Genomic DNA, 17853 nt, shown 5'->3' with positions numbered 1-17853 from the left:
ACATGTAATATTTTTATCAGCCTTCTGTTATGTCAAGGCAGAACCACCTCATAAATAGAAAGTTGATGCATTTCTGCAATCCAAGATTGTAATTCCGAAACTCATATGTTTCCAAGATAAAGTAATCATCTTTAATTCTTCAGTGCTCAATAAATCCAAATTTATTTATATAAGTTGTATAATTCAAAAGTATAATTCAAAAGTATGCTCATATATAGAATAGAATAGAATAGAATTTTTTATTGGCCAAGAGTGACTGGACACACAAGGAATTTGTCTTGCTGCATATGCTCTCAGTGTACATAAAAGAAAAGATATGATCATCAAGAATCATAAGGTACAACACTTAATGATAGTCATAGGGTACAAATAAGCAATTAGGAAACAATCAATATGAATATAAATCGTAAGGACATTTATGCAACAAAGTTACAGTCATACAGTCATAAGTGGAAGGAAATGGATGATGGGAACGATGAGAAGATGAGAAGATTAATAGTAGTGCAGACTTTGTACATAGTTTGACAGTATTGAGGGAATTAGGGTGATATTTAAAAAATCAATCTTTTTATTTTGTATTAAGACATATATTGATATTTTTTTCTCCAGCTAAAATAATGATCAACTGATGATATTATTAGAACAGAAGTAGGCAGTCAATTGTTATACTGATTTTTGTTAGTATGAAGTTTTTCAAGAATAAATAATAGGTGAGTTAAGCTTACAGAATATTTGACACACTAATTTTATTTCATTTGTAATAAGAATGATAGAAAATGGAACTGCTGTAGGCTATTTTGGTGCCTGGTCTTCGGAAAACAAACCATAAATCAACAACAGAATTCATTAGGAAAGATTTGATTTTTCCAATGTGTATCTGTAGGTTATCTTTGTTATTATTTGCTTATATAAACAATATTGTTTATTTGAATGATATACTGTGGTTTATATTTGTTATTTTGAAATCCCAAATCATCTTTACAAAAACTTTTTTGAAGGCTTTCAAGAGAACTTGTGCTGAATATAAAGATTTTAAAGCCGCCCTGAGTCTTTGGAGAAGGGCGGGATATAAATGTAAATTTAAAAAAAAAAGAATAGAATTTTTTATTGGCCAAGTGTGATTGGATACACAAGGAATTTGTCTTGGTGCATATGCTTTCAGCACATAAAAAGAAAAGATACGTTCATCAAGAATCATAAGGTTCAACACTTAATGATAGTCATAGGGTACAAATAAGCAATCAGGAAACAATATCAATATAAATCATAAGGATACAAGCATCAAAGTTACAGTCATACAGTCATAAGTGGAGGAGATGGGTGATGGGAACGATGAGAAGATTAATAGTAGTGCAGACTGTTGTGACCCAGGTTCCTGGACCCGGACTCCTGGACTCGGATGATTCAGAAAGTGAGGGAGAAGACCTGGCCAGCCCTGCTTCTCTTGAGCCCTTTCCCTCCCTGGCACCCACTCAAAGGGATGGGGAGGGGCCGGCACAGCCTGATTCCATGGAGCCTCCTTCTGATTTGGCAACGCCCCAAGAACAGTTTTGGAGCGATGCAAGGTCACGTAGACGTAATCGCCGTGCGCAGCAGCGGAAGAGTTGGGACAAAGCCAAGTCATAATTGTCATGCAGTGACATCTGCAGAGACTATAAATAGGAGGCGGGACTTCCTGGTTTTTTGTCTTGGACAAAGTAATGAGTTGGCGCGAGCTAATGAATTGGCGCGAGCTAACTATTTCAATGGAGGAAAGAATATATTCGTGAGTAATTCTGGCCTTATCTATAATTTCCTCGTTATCTCCAGAAACTTGGCAGGCCCGTGGGTAGACGTGGCCAGGACATGTATCTATGTAAATAAAAGGGAAAAAAAAAGGAAGGCCTCTGACGGACTCTTTGCTGGGAGTATTGGGGGAAGGGAAACAGAACATTTTGTCCGAGACCTGACTAAAACATCTTCCACCAAAGATGGATCAGCAGCAGGTACAGCAGCAGTTAGAGCAGCTACACGCGGCTAATCAACAGCTCCAGCAGCAAGTGGCTCACTTGGCAGGCCAACTTGCTGCCAGGAATGTGCCTGCAGCCCCCCATCCTCCCACCTCCTCCTCGCCGCAAGTGCCCGATAACCGTCCCGGATAAGTTTCCTGGGCAGCCTGAGATGTTCCCGACCTTCTTGGGACAGTGCCAGCACTACATGGCTATGAGGCCAGAGGTTTTCCCAGACGACCGGGCTAAGGTGGCCTTCGTGATTAACCTTCTTCCGGCTCGGCTGCTCGATGGGCCACGCCTCTTGCTCCAGGACAGCCCCTGCTGGCGGACCAACAGCGTTTTGGCAGCACCTCGCACCATGTATGAGGACCCGTTCGAATGCTGACGGCAACCAGGCGCCTTAAGGAACTCAGTCAAGGGAAACGCCTGCAGGAGTACATCGCGAATTTCGTCTTTTGTGCCAGGACTCTGACTGGAATGATGCAGCGCTGGTGGACGTTGCCCAGGAGGGACTCTCAGAGGAATTGCAAGACGAGCTGGCCCGCGTGGAGGCGCGCGGACCCTCGACAACTTGGTGCCCTTTGTCTCCGCCTCGATGCCCGTCTGCAACGGCGACCGTCCCGTCGCACCCCGGGACCCGCCGTCGACATCTGCACCCCACTTCCTGCACCACCAGCACCCAGGGTCGCCCCACGTTTTGTAACCGCTGCGGAAGAGCCCATGGAGTTGGGAGCGGCCAGATCTCGCCTGACAGCCCAGGAGCGGAACCGGGCGCCAAGGGGATTGTGCCTGTACTGTGGGAGCCCGGCCGCCGCTTCTTGCCCCAGAAAGCGGTGGGGCACGACGCCGTCCCCGAATCACAGCGTGACCAATCGGAACGGAGCAGGCCCGACCGGGAAACCCTAGGTCGGGCACGTACTAAGCCCCACTGGACGTTGCGGAAGTAGACTCTGGGCCCCCTCGGCATCTGATTCTGGACACACGGATATGGTTGGGGAACCAGTCGGACGGGCTCCAGGCGCATGCGCTGGTGGACTCAGGGGCCACAACAAACTTTATGGATCAGGCCTTTGTGGCCCAGTTTGCGGTCCCCGTGGTTCCGGTGGGCCCTCCGCTGCGGGGAGAGACAATTGATGGGCGAGAACTGGTGTCCGGCCCCATTAAATTTGCCACCCAGCCTTTGCGCCTGGCTATTGGGGACCATGAGGAGGCGATCCAGTTTTATGTCACGGCGGACCTTCATTTTCCTGTGGTCCTTGGGATGGCCTGGCTTCGGACCCACGATCCTCAGGTGGCCTGGTCGCGGAACACCATCTCTTTCCCGAGTCTGCAGTGCGTCGATCACATCCGCCACACCTGTGCCGCCAGAACGTCCCCACCGCTGCCATCACCTTGCCTCCTGAGCTGACGGACTTCGCCGACGTGTTCAGCGAGAAGGAGGCGGACCGACTACCCGCGCCGGCCCCACGATTGCCCGTGGACCTTCTGCCCAACGCACCACTGCCTGTGGGACGCCTGTATTCCATGTCGGAGCCCGAGTTGGCCGCCTCAGGGACTTCCTGGACAAAAACCTGGCCCGAGGGTTCATCCGCCTTCAAAGTCCCTCTCTCGGCCCCGGTCCTCTTTGTGAAGAAGAAGACAGGGACTTGCGCCTATGCTGTGATTACCGCCGGCAAACGCCATTACGGTGCGGAATCGCTACCCCTGCCGCTCATCCCGAGCTACTGGAAAGGTTGCGGAGGCCACGATCTTCACCAAGCTCGATCTCCGGGGCCTACAACCTGGTGCGGATACGAAGGAGACGAATGGAAGACGGCATTCGGCACCCGATACGGACACTACGAATACACTGTCATGCCATTTGGGTTGACCAATGCTCCCGCCGTTTTCAGCACTTCATGAACGACGTGTTCCGAGACATGTTGGATCGGTTCGTGGTTATCTACCTGACGACATCCTGATTTACTCCCGGTCCAGGAAAGCCACCTTCGACACGCCAGTCTGGTTCTGCAACGCTATGGAGCAACAACTCAATGCGAAGCTGGAGAAATGCGTCTTCTTCCGGACTTCCATAGAATTCCTCGGCATATCATCTCGCCCGAGGCATAGCCATGGACCCATGTAAAGTAGAAGCTTTGTGTAGCTGGGAAGCCCTCGTCGGGTGAAGGATGTTCAGCGCCTACTGGGCTTCGCCAACTACTACGGACCTTCATCCGGGCTTCGCCACACTGACAGCTCCACTTACCCAGCTCCTCAGGAAGAAGGTTGCATTCGGTGGGGTCCCCGCAGCAAGAAGCATTCACAGCCCTCAAGAAAGCCTTCGTCACGGAACCCGTCCTGAGGCATCCCGACCCGCTCCGGCCTTTTGTGGTGGAAACAGACGCGTCAATGTGGCTCTGGGAGCGGTGCTGCTACAGGCTCCGACGAATGGTGGCACACTTTTTCCCGCGCTTACTACTCCGGAAACTCAACCTTCCGAGCGCAACTACACTATCTGGGAAAAGAGTTGCTGGCTATCAAGGCTGCATTCGAGGCTTGGCGACACCATCTGGAGGCCCGACTTCAGGTGGAGGTCCGAACGGACCATCGGAATCTCGAGCACCTCACCACAGCTCGGAAGTTGAACCAGCGGCAGATCCGTGGTCGTTGTTTTTGCCCGGTTCAACTTCCGCGTGACCTACATTCCCAGCGGTCACAACCGGAGGCGGATGCCCTGTCCATAAGCCAGAGTACCTCTGCGCCAAGGACCCCTTCCTCCACGGACAGTGCTGCCGGCAGAAGCCTTGGCCGCAGCACGGGAGCCAGTGGACTTGCGGGCCCAGGTGCGAGGCGCAGCGCCAGGACGCCTGGTCGCAGCAAAGGAGAGCGGAGGTGGGCCCCACGTCTCCTTGGACCTTGGAGGAGGACTTACTCAAGTTTCGGGGGCGATTATATGTACCCACAGGACCACTCCGAGCCCTCGTCATGACCCAGTGCCACGACAACCCTGCAGCAGGACATTTTGGGTTCTTCAAGGCCTCCACCTGGTGACACGGACCTTTTGGTGGCCCCGAGTGCGGCATGATATACATGCCTACGTGACATCCTGCGTACCGTGCCGGCAAGCCAAGACCGCCACGGGGGCCCCTCCCGGGCTCCTCCAACCCTTGCCGACACCCGACAGACCCTGGGGGGCGATCTCTATGGATTTCCTGACAGACCTGCCGCCCTCTGGGTTCACCACGGTGCTGGTGGTGGTGGACATGCTCACCAAGATGGCACACTTCATCCCATGCCGCGGACTGCCCACAGCCGCAAAACGCCCGTCTCTTTCTGCAGCACATCTTCCACCTCCATGGTCTACCGGACAGGGTGGTTTCGGACCGCGGGAGTCCAGTTCACAGCCCGCTTCTGGAAGAGCCTGATGGCCGCGTTGGAGGTGCAGGTATGTCTGTCGTCATCGCACCATCCGGAGACCGACGGGGGTACAGAGAAGGTCATCGGTATACTGGAACAGTATCTCCGTTGCTTCATCAACCAGCAACAGGACAACTGGGCCGACTACCTGTCCCTGGCGGAGTTTGCTTTTAACAACTCTCAGCACACCTCTACTCAGATGACACCGTTCTTTGCCAATGTGGGGTACCATCCGCGGCCCTCTCCACTGGCACCACCGGACTCTCCTGTTCCCGAAACGCAGACCTTCCTGACGGAATTGCATGCGGTCCAACAGTTGGTACGTCAGCAGCTGAATCGGGCAAAGGAGGATTACAAACGGTCCGCCGACCGCTCCCGACGGGCAACGCCCCCGCTGGCAGTTGGAGACCGGGTGTGGCTCTCCACCAAACACCTCCCGTCCGACCGCCCGGTAAAGAAGTTGGACCACCGATTCATCGGCCCGTTCCTGTCGAGGCAGTCATCAACCCGGTAGCCTACCGACTGACCCTGCCACGATCCATGCGGATCCACCCGTTTTCACCGGTCCCTTCTGGTTCCTGAGGCCACACGAGTCCCCTTCGTGCCCAACAGCACCGTCACTGTCGCCGAGGACGGATCGGAGGAATACGAAGTCCACAGCGTACGAGACTCCCGCTGGCTGAAGGGTCGTTTCCAATATTTGATCGCGTGGAAGGGATACGGGACTGATTTCTCCTGGGTAGATGCCTCCGACGTTCATGCCCCTGACCTGGTGCAGGCCTTCCATGAGCAGAACCCAGCTCGACCGCATCCCGATCGTCAGCCCCGGGGGAAGGGCCCTGCGGTGAGGGATAGTGTTGTGACCCAGGTTCCTGGACCCGGCCTCCTGGACTCGGATGATTCAGAAAGTGAGGGAGAAGACCTGGCCAGCCCTGCTTCTCTTGAGCCCTTTCCCTCCCTGGCACCCACTCAAAGGGATGGGGAGGGGCCGGCACAGCCTGATTCCATGGAGCCTCCTTCTGATTTGGCAACGCCCAAGAACAGTTTTGGAGCGATGCAAGGTCACGTAGACGTAATCGCCGTGCGCAGCAGCGGAAGAGTTGGGACAAAGCCAAGTCATAATTGTCATGCAGTGACATCTGCAGAGACTATAAATAGGAGGCGGGACTTCCTGGTTTTTTGTCTTGGACAAAGTAATGAGTTGGCGCGAGCTAATGAATTGGCGCGAGCTAACTATTTCAATGGAGGAAAGAATATATTCGTGAGTAATTCTGGCCTTATCTATAATTTCCTCGTTATCTCCAGAAACTTGGCAGGCCCGTGGGTAGACGTGGCCAGGACATGTATCTATGTAAATAAAAGGGAAAAAAAAAGGAAGGCCTCTGACGGACTCTTTGCTGGGAGTATTGGGGGAAGGGAAACAGAACACAGACTTAGTAAATAGTTTGACAGTGTTGAGGGAATTATTTGTTTAGCAGAGTGATGGCGTTGGCGAAAAAAATGTTCTTGTGTCTAGTTGTTCTGGTGTGCAGTGCTCTATAGCGTTGTTTTGAAGGTAGGAGTTAGGAGTGTCAAACCGGTGGCCGACGGGCTGGATGCATCATGCACAGGCCACACCCACCCAGCTCCACAAAGGGAATAATGTCATAATACATCATGTGACGACAATGTGCTGCCCCAAGTTTGACACCAGTGTTTTAAACGATATAAATTATTTTGCTATTAAATAAGGCTGACATATAACATTGGGTTACTACTAATAATTTACCAGAAGAATATCTGAGATATTGTTAACCAGACTTGTATATACTTCATTTGTTTCAATACCTAACACTCCCATTTAAGTTTTATATGAGATTGCTGAACTCTTACACTGGTTAAGATACCTTTACAATGTGCTTTTGTGTATAGCATGGTATGCTGAAACTATGAATCTATGCACATTTATATCTAAGAAAGTCCCATGTCTCTATTACTTTGTTTTGCTTTGCTCATTTTATATAACATATTTTTATTGCCCTAGGTCAGTGTTGGCGAAACTTTTTGTCACTGAGTGCCAAAATGGGAGTGTGCATGTGTATACCGGGAAGTGGAAGAGCAGCCTCCCAGTGCGTATGCGTGTACCAGGCAGCTGCTCTTCCAGCTTGTGGCATGTTCAGGCACACTGCCCATGTGGTCTTCTGGTTTTTGGTGCACATGCACACATGAAGACCAACTGGCCAGTGCATCTGTACATGCCAGAAACCGGAAAAGCAGCTGCCTGGTGTGCATGCACATGGTGGGAAATGATCTTTTGATTTCCGGCGCATGCACGCACACCTGCCACCTGATCTTTAGTTTCTGGCTTGCATGCACGTGCAAAGACCACTTGGCCAATGCGCATGTGCACACTGGAAATGGGAAGATCATCTTCCCTGTGCATGCATGCGCACTGGGCGGTTGCTCTCCTGGTTTCTGGCACTCCTGTGAGTGTGAAGGCCATCTGGCCGGTGCACCGGAACCCGTAAGAGCAACGGGCGACACCTCCTATGCCCAGAGAGATGACTCTGCATGCCACTTCCAGCATGTGTGCCATAGGTCGCCATCACGGCCCTAGGTATTCAGAAAATTAAAATATTAATTTTAAGGATTAAGAAAAAGATTGTGGCTGCTCAATAAAATGCAAAGTCCAAAGGAAATTTTGTAGTGCGTATATTTCACTGCATGGGAATGATGCACTACAGAATGAAGTCCACTTCAGAAGGCCCTTTCTTACAGATCTTTTTAGAAATGATGTGTAGGATTTGATAGCAGATTTCATTTGCTATGCATGAATTACTTCACATTGGTTTTATGACTCACTTAAGCCAGGTTACATGGTGTCATGCCATCATCCCAACTTCATTTTCTATCAAATAGTAGCAGAACTAGAATGATACCTAGAATAGTTTTTCTATTTAGGAAACAGAATGTATTTCAAAAAATAAATATCAAGAAATCTCCAGTAATGAATTGGGTACAGCTTCTCCAGAAAGGTTTTTAGAATTTTCCTAAAGTTTAATAGCAGGTGTCTTAGAAAATATCAAATTGTTTTTTATGATTTATTCAGGATTTATTGGTTATTCACTGAACATAAATGATATTGTACAACAATGGGACCTCCAAGATAGTGACGATGATCAGCTTTTTTATACAAAAATTTATATTGATCCACTGAAGAGGGTAAGTAGAACTTGATCAGCAATCAATACGATGATTGTAAGTTTCTTAAGATAATGTATTAAACCTACAAATTTGGGGGCAGTTCACATAAATTTTACGTTTAAACAAGTTAGGGAAAACATAACATCATTTCTGCAATGTTTTTCAGCAAAAAATATCTTTGTTCTAACTCACATGATGTAGATGAGTGAAGAATATTAGAATGGAAGAGTCAGCAACCTTTTGAGCTGATATCAATCACCTGTTAAGGACATTTTATAGATTATTATCTTGTTCATAGCTTGGTAGAATCCAATCTGGGTTTGAGTTGTAACACTGTCTTGCTGATTTCTCCCAAAATACCAATTTCCATTGGGAGAAAAGCAGTAAATGTTCTGACACCATAACAAAAGCAAACAAAAATATTGTCCTATGAACTATTTTGGATCATAGCCTGCTTCTTTAGATGCACGGAATATAATCAGATGAATTTTTATATAAAGCAAGAAAAAAAAGAGACCAGGAAGAAAAAAAAGGGACTTGTGGCAGAATTATCTCAAATGTTAACCATAAAAACTTAACAGTTTTTGTGGTGCAGCTTCCTGCATTTGAACAGCTAGTTAAATGATTATGGTAAAAAATCCTTTTGCTTAAATTAGGGATAATTATGTTGACTATTCTTATGGAACTAAATTCAATTTTTCTTGATGGGAGTTCATGTATCTAATTCCTATGCTCAAGGATAGACACCCAAAGTCAGTTAAAAATCATTGGAAAAACTGGAATGTTTTGCACTGTATTTTGGGTATGATTATTGAGATCATTCTCATGTTAGGTAGTTTTAACAATGCATGTTGTTAAGATTTAAATATACCGTATATACTCGAATATAAGCCGATCCGAGTATAAGCCGAGGTCCCCAATTTTACCCCAAAAACTGGGGTAAACTGGGGACTCGAGTATAAGCCGAGGGTGGGAAATGAGGCACCTACCGGTTGGGGAAACCCTCCCTCCCTCAGCTGAGAAGGCTGGCGGCTCCCCCGCCCCGCCCTCTCACTGCACCGGCAGGGCTTCCCCGCGCCGTCCGGTAAAATGTGAAAAAAAGAAAAAACAAAACAAAACTCGAGTATAAGCCGTATATACTCGAGTATAAGCCGAGGGGCTTAAAAAAAAAACCTCAAGTATAAGCCGTATAGACCCGAGTATAAGCCGAGGGGACGTTTTTCAGCACAAAAAACGTGCTGAAAAACTCGGCTTATACTCGAGTATATACGGTAATATATATATATCTAAATCTTATATATAATGTCTATTCTCTAAAGTATTTAGATGCAGCTTTTAGCATTCCCATCAATTTTTCTGGAAGATTCAGAATATGACACATAACTCTGGGACAATTGACTTTATACATTCTAGGAGGAAAAATATAGTATTTTACTGAATCCTATTGTATTCTGAAACTGGGATATAGACTTCAACCTAAGAAATGATTTTTCCTTCCCTAGATTTTAAGATGGAATGGAATTAGCCATTGGTACTAAAATTATCTCATGGCTCTTTCACTGATTTGAATTGAGGCAGATCTATGGATTCTAGAAATGGGCCTTGCTGCTCTTTTTAGAAAAATACAAATAAGCAAGGCTAATTTATGTAACAGTCTTAACTATCCTGTTGTGTTATGTAGTCTATTTTCAACTTTCTATTCTGATCTTTTAAAGATGGTAATCTTTTAGCATTATTTGGCAGATATTCTTGTTCTATATACTGCCAAATCACTGTTCTCTGGGAAGCGATGAACTTCTCTTGGCCTTTGGAACAGAAAGCAAATCTCTTGTATTACTGACATATAAACAATGTCTCAACAAAGTATATATAACTGATGAGGGTAAGTCTGAATGACATGATGAATTATGAACATGATGATATATGGAACATTGCAAAAGAAATTGTGTGTATATGTTTGTTTAAAAGAATTGCCAGTGAAACATCTGGTCATTATATAACACTATTTGAATTTAGTTTTATACTGATCTTTACTTTATAGGGCTACTTCTACCATATTTTCTCTTTTTGTACTTTAGGAACGTATCAATATTACCTTGGATCACAAATGCAATATTTTCCAGACCCTAAATGGAGCTGTTGGTATGTATATTAAAAGTACATGTTAAGTGATGAAACATTCATTCATTCATTCATTCATTCATTCATTCATTCATTCATTCATTCATCTTATATTCGGCCCATCTCATTGGAGGTGACTCTAGGTGGCTTACAAACAATACAATTATTACTTCTTCTTTGCCAATGTTGTAATTCTTGCCTAAGATATAAGAAATTCAGTCTATGTGATTTAGATTTGCCTGACTGGAGAAATGGATATAAAATGATTCTCATAGTTGAAGAAATGCTATTTGCCTTCATGAAGCACTTCATATCACTTCAACTTTTCATAGTGTCTGCCTGGGAATCTGCAGCAGTGGAGGTTTCATCAAAATAACTAAGCATGTACTGTAGTGTCATGACATAACCTCTACCCATTAACTATTTTAACTACATAAATTCTACATAATGCTTGGATGCAGCACTATAATGCAAGTGCCAAAGAGTTCACATTTGCATTTTAATATTGCAATATGCATGATTTACTGCTACCACAGAATCCATCTCTTGTCTTACTCACATGCCAGAGCTGAGAAACTGTTCTTCTCAGGAACTGCATCAACATGGAACACTCTTTTAGTTTTCATATGTGTTGAGAGAGAATGCTGGAAATATGAATATGCCATGTTGCATCACAAATTTTAAAGTGAAGCTCCCCTTTGAAGATTTCAAAATTTTGTATGAAATTATTGGTCATGGATAACAGAGCTTGAGGAATATGCTTCACTTATTTACCAAAAATATTCAAATCTCAAGATAAGAAGGCTCAAAATTAATTGAACATTAATTCTAGGTTTTAAATAACTAATTTCAATATCATCCAGTTTTTCATTTCCTGGCAATAGACATTGGAATAGAAGAAAGAATGGAATAGATGAGGCAAATTTATAATTTTTCCACAGAATTGGAGAAAACTCTGAACAGATGTTATTTTTCCCCTGTCCAAAAAGGGGGAGAGGAAACAACATCCAATCCCTTAATATTAAGAGAAGGTAGTAGAGTTACTCATTTAGAATACTATTTTTTCAATATTTTAGTAATTAGTAGTTAGAAAATTACAAAATTAGGTGAGACTCTATGGATGCTTAGGTTTGAGTAACCAGCAGTTGAAGTGTTATTAATTTCTTTATGGGCTGCAGATGAAGTTCTTCTGAAATTTGAAGATGGAAGAGCCAGAGCGAGGAATTCTATATATGATACTCTGCCAGTCACTCTTCATGGAAATGGCCCAACAAAAGTAAGTGAAAGTCACTTATTTCAATATGAGTTTTTTCACATATGAGCAATAAAATAGAAGTTCGTTTGTTAGCAGCATAGCAACAGTGGTAGGAAGGATCAATGTATTTCATGAATGTTCATAGCCAAATTCACTTTGTTCCATTAAGTGAATAGATCTTATTTAAAAACTAGAAATGATAATCTATTGAATTGACTTGATTGTGGTTTCTTCTTCTTTTATTCTTAATTTAGCTTAATCTCAATTACTTTGGAAATTATATGCCTAATGGCTGGACTCGTGAAACAGGATGTGGTGTCTGTGACTCAGATTTATTAGAAATAGCTACATTGTCTGTAAGTATATGCTGCATGCACTTGAACTGTGCATATAAGTGATACATTATCCAGTTGTCCATAACTGTCTCCTCTTCTTTCATACCCTTGCATCCAACAGGTATTCTCATCTTTCTTTTTTCTATCTAACTATCATTTTATCTATAAAATAAAAATGATAGTAGGAACTGATTTCTGTTATGTAAAAATAATGATTATTATTATTTTATTATTATTTATTAGATTTGTATACCGCCCTTCTCCCGAAGGACTCAGGGTGGTTCACAGCCAATAAAATACAAAAATACATATAACACAAATTAAAAACAGTATAAAAAACTAATTCAATATATGGCCTAAAAATTAGAATAAAGTTAAAAACTCCATTTAAAAACCCCATTTAAAAACTACTATTAAGCTAACCCTGCGCCCTGAAACAAAAGCGTCTTCAGCTCGCGGCGGAAGGTCCGGAGGTTGGGGAGTTGACGAAGCCCCGGAGGCAGCTCATTCCATAGGGCGGGAGCCCCCACAGAGAAGGCCCTCCCCCTGGGGGTCACCAGCTGACATTGTTTGGCCGACGGTACCTGGAGGAGGCCCTCTCTGTTGGAGTGCACAGGTCGATGGGATGCTACTGGTGGCAGTAGGCGGTCCCATAAGTAACCCGGTCCTATGCCATGGAGTGCTTTGAAGGTGGTGACCTACACCTTGAATTGGACCTGGAAGACCACTGGGAGCCAGTGCAGGCTGCGCAGGAGAGGTGTCACATGGGAGCCGTGAGGTGCTCCCACTATCACCCACGCAGCCGCATTCTGGACCAGTTGGGGCTTCCAGTATTAATGATAACTTAATATGAAAGTTCAGGACTGACTGTAAAATTTTCTTTCCATCAGACAGTCCTGGCCTTCTATTTCTAAAGTTTACTAGAGAAAACTTTAGCATTTCAAGAGAGGTAATAGCCTTCCTGGACTGAGTCCATGACAGACACTAACAGTCTTTGGGGTCGGGGTTGGGAGTGGCAAAAATTGTGAAACTCCACTTTGGAACTTTTCTCCCCATTTCCCCTTTTTCTACCCCTTCGCCAAAAAGAACAAGGTACACTCCAATATCATAGATAGAAAAGCAACATCCAAGCAAAGTGGGGGCAACCAGTTCCCACTCCTTACTGCACATGATTCAGATGTCTCTCATCTATCTAAGATGAGAAGAATAACAAATCACAGAAGCTTCCAAAAAACGGACTTTGTTCAATGTCTCAAAAAATCTTCAAAACTGCTTCAAGGAACCAGAATTGTAATGGACCCAAGAGCAGAAAACAAGTTCTCAGAGACTTGCAATTCTGTTTAATGACTTCTCTTTCTTAATACGGTAAGCCAAATCACTGAGGCACAATGGGGAATCCCCAAGATGCCAAAAAAATCTTTCTTTTGGCTGTCAAAAATATTGTTTTTTGTTTTTAAGCCCACTAATTTATTACCTGGCCCCACAGCCTGGTGGCTGCTTCCATGATAACTCTGATCTCATGGACCATATATAATAGAAGTGGGGGAAATAGTCCCCCTCCTTTGGACTCAGACCACGTTGCTGATGTTGGTATTGGAAAGCCACACATCATAAAGTATAATTTCTCCTCCCTCCCAGATTTCCATTCTATATTATGTTTTAGAAAGATTAAAACCAACACTTGAAATTGAGAATGGGTTCCTTCTTAGTTATATAAAAGACTTGAAAACTATGCACTCATATTATTACTATGAAATCTTATACACGTCTACTAAACAGTTAAACTCCATGAAATCCAATAGAACTTGTTCCTAGGTAAATAGTTAAGGGATTTCATAAATTTTTAATACATTTAAAGCTTCAGTTATTTGGTATAATTTAAAGTATTTAGTAATGTGTGGAAAATACTAATTCTGAAAAGAGTGTCTTTTTTCAAGGTTCATAATAGTAATTCATTGTTCTTACAATGGAAGATTTTGAAGTCAGTCCTTTCCATGGGTCTGTACCTTTACTCTTATTGTTTCTAGGAGGTGCCAGCAATAACAATTGGTGTTTTCATTGAACAACCAACTCCTTTCCTATCAAAGTGTTTAGACAGAATATTGAATCTGGAATATGCAAAAGAAAAATTTAGCATCTTCATTCATAATAATGTAAGTATTTTATAAATAGGCATTTAATTGTAATTTTTGTAAATAAGTAAATGATTCAATTTATAATAAAGACTGATAGTAAAATAACACTAAACTTTTAGATCGGGGTGTCAAACTGACGGCATGCGGGTTAGATGCGTCATGCAAAGGCCACACCCACCCCAATTCCACAAATGGGAAAAACATTGCAAAACATCACAACAGCAACGTGATGCAGCGAGTTTGACATCCGTGTTTTAGAAGAATCTGCTATTACATGTTTGTTTGTTTTTTTGTTTACATTTTTATCCCGCCCTTCTCCGAAGACTCAGGGCGGCTTACAGTGTGTAAGGCAATAGTCTCATTCTATTTGTATATTTACAAAGTCAACTTATTGCCCCCCCAACAATCTGGGTCCTCATTTTACCTACCTTATAAAGGATGGAAGGCTGAGTCAACCTTGGACCTGGTGGGACTAGAACCTGCAGTAATTGCAGGCAGCTGGTTTTAATAACAGGCTTCTTACAGCCTTGAGCCACCACGGCCCTGCATAACATGCATAATGTGTATGTTCATAATAGAATTTCATTTCAAGCTGGTGTTTCTGTTGTCTCTCCAATGCATTGTTCTTTCAAATCTTGAAGCACTGGTTCCTTTGTCTTTAGGAATTATTTAGAGATCTACGGAAGGGGAAATCAAACTCACAAATACACTATGTTGGTGTATTTGCAGGTGCAATTTGAAGTGCTGGTTGCCACTTTTAAAGCCTTATATGGCTTGGGATCAGGTTACCTGAGGGACTATCTTTTTCCAAGAATCTCTATTTATCCAATTTGTTCCAGCAGACTGGGCATGTGACAAATCTCATTAGCCAAAAAGTGCTGATTGGCAGGAACTAAAAGATGTGTCTTCTCTGCTATAGTCCCTACTTTATGGAGTATTCTCTCTTCAGAGATTAGAATGACTCCAATCCTGATTGCTGTTTGCAAAGTTCTAAAAACTGGGCTATGTACCTGGGCTTGGGTTTTGGAATGTGTTAAGGCCCTGTATCTTGGCTTTACTGATGTACTGTCAGATGCTGTATGTATTTGTTTTCTGGATGTTTTACAGTTTTATTGTCTTTACTTGATTTACTTGTTTTATAATTTATAATTGTAAGCCACCCAGAGTCACTTGTTTGAAATGGGCTGCTCTAGAAATTGAATAAGTAAAGAAGTAAATAAATATCCAAAATGCTTCTTTAGCCCAACTGTTTAGGATAGGGGTATCAAAGGTCATCATCCCATGATGTATTGTGATTTTTTCCCCCTTTCACTAAACCGAACATAGGCATGGCCAATGTGTGATGCATCCAGCTACGGGCCGCAAGTTTAGGGATGTTTTTTTTCAATCTAATTACAGACGATAGAGGTGAGAGGAAGTAGACATTGTGTTATCAATCTGGGTGAATATTTTATTTGAATTATTATCTGCATCCTGAACATCCTATTGTCTACTTCTACCAAAAAATCAGGTCTAAATGAAAACCTTTTCAGTTTCCTGTTGAACGTCATTAAATTGAAAAAACACAGACAAAGCTGATGCAATTTCCTCAATGTTATTTTAAAATAATGATATTTGGAGAGTAGATTCTAAGGCTGCAGGCAGCAGTAGAAGCATCCATAAATGGGGAAGAACGGGAAGGTGGCTGTCACTATGTAGTTGAATGGCCATCATCTTTTTCATGGGCTAGAATGGCCATCATCTTTTTCATGGGTTTGTTTCTATATTTAGAATAAGCGTGTGTGTGTGTGTGTGTGTGTGTGTGTGTGTGTGTCTGTCTGTCTGTCTGTCTGTCTGTCTGTCTGTCTGTCTCTTTGTGCATATTCCATATGATCAATGGGGTGAACTTCTGGTCCCATCTAAATACCATCTGAGGAAAAATCTGGCAGAAAATTTTTGAAGTAAGAATAATCCATTTATAATCTGTTTCAGATGTGTAGAGTTTTCATTTCAGTTTCCATTTGGTCTGCTGTTTATTTTACTGCATGTTTAGTTCTTGTACTTTTATTAATTTCTCATTAATTCTCTCTCTTAAAACATTTCCAGGAGGTTTATCATGAAAAGGATATAAAAATCTTTTGGGAAAAAGCCAAGAATATAATTAAAACTATAAAAATTGTTGGACCTGAAGAAAATCTGAGTCAAGCCAATGCCAGGAACATGGGAATGTAATTTAATTTTAATTATTTATCCTTCCAGTGCATATATTAGAGGAGATAATGATCTTGATTAGAGGGTTTTAATTCACATGAATAAATATATATAAAGGATATATATATAAAGAATAGTTTTAATTAAGTACCTCAGTTATGTGTTCATACACGTTTTCTCTTTGTGGGATTACTTAATTTATAAGTTTATCAGTATGTTAGAGAAATATATTGAAACAGAGAGGTGGAATGCATTATTCATCAGCCTGTCTGCTAACTTCATTATTTTCAGTTTATTTTATCAAATTTCTTCACTAACCTTTAAGAGGTTTGAAAGCAACTGTCTTTTAAATTCAATATTCAGAAATATTTAAACAAGTAATAATGAAGCAAAAAAATAAAAACCACATTTTGCAACAAAAATAGGAAATCAGTAGACATGGAATAAAACAATAAGAATAAAATAAGACATTCAACAAAAAGTCAAGATTATAAAGCTGTCTTTATCTGTAGAGCTATGCTCTGGATAGCTATTAAAATAGGCATAAGTTCAGTGTATCTGGAAAGTGTGTTTCATATCTTCTGCAATACAAAAAGCCTCAGAAGATCTCTCTTTTTGTATATATATGAATAACATTTACACTTAAAATTAAACAAAAGGTTTCCTTCTCAACCCCATGGGTGGGATGTGTCTTCTTCAATTTCAATTCCTATATGAGAGGCCTGGGAGTTCTGCTCATTATCTTAGCTATTTGTAGCTGTTCCTAGCACTGCACTCCTTTGGATAGAGAGCTCTGATGTTCCTGGAATCTGTTGCAGTAATGGGTTGCTACCAGTTTGCCCTGGCTTGGGTGAACCGGTAGCGGCGGTGGTGGGAGCGCGTGCATGGGCACCCATGAGCAAACCAGTAGCGACAGGTTTTGAAACCCGCCCCTGATCTGTTGAGTCACTCTGCCAGCTTAGAAGTCACAGTACCAAGTGGTCCTATCCTCATTTGGACCACTTTTGCCTTTGCCTTCCACATTCTCTCTGGAATGCTACTAGAATAGCAAATGTATAGTAATCTACAGTTAACTTCCAAAGTCCTTGGTGCTTTCTGAGCTTGCTTGTTTTCTTGCAGGCCTTTCATTCCCCAACCTAGGTCACTGTTACCTAGGTTGGAGAATGAAACATCTGCAAGAAAACAAGCAAGTTCACAGACCACTGAGGACCCCTCATATCAATCCTAAAATACAAATTTTCTCTTTT

At 43.0% G+C, this 17853-nt stretch overlaps 1 protein-coding gene across 4 annotated transcripts in view; it reads left to right on the top strand.

The window, feature by feature from the left end:
• Window positions 1–17853, top strand: part of PLOD2 (procollagen-lysine,2-oxoglutarate 5-dioxygenase 2) — a 66715-nt gene that overhangs the window by 33487 nt on the left and 15375 nt on the right. For all 4 annotated transcript variants that reach the window (XR_009155598.1, XM_058187001.1, XM_058187000.1 and 1 more), the window contains 6 exons: window positions 8476–8588; window positions 10649–10712; window positions 11870–11967; window positions 12201–12302; window positions 14309–14434; window positions 16502–16623. Coding sequence is in view for 3 of the 4 variants with exons in the window: in XM_058187001.1 (XP_058042984.1) it covers window positions 8476–8588; window positions 10649–10712; window positions 11870–11967; window positions 12201–12302; window positions 14309–14434; window positions 16502–16623 (625 nt within the window). In the remaining variant the exon portion in view is untranslated. The remainder of the gene's footprint in view (window positions 1–8475; window positions 8589–10648; window positions 10713–11869; window positions 11968–12200; window positions 12303–14308; window positions 14435–16501; window positions 16624–17853) is intronic.

The sequence above is a fragment of the Ahaetulla prasina genome, chromosome 6 (genome assembly GCF_028640845.1).
Source record: "Ahaetulla prasina isolate Xishuangbanna chromosome 6, ASM2864084v1, whole genome shotgun sequence".
Lineage (NCBI taxonomy): Eukaryota > Metazoa > Chordata > Lepidosauria > Squamata > Colubridae > Ahaetulla > Ahaetulla prasina.
The sequence above is the reverse complement of the archived record's forward strand: the minus strand, read 5'-3'. Positions and strand labels throughout refer to the sequence as shown.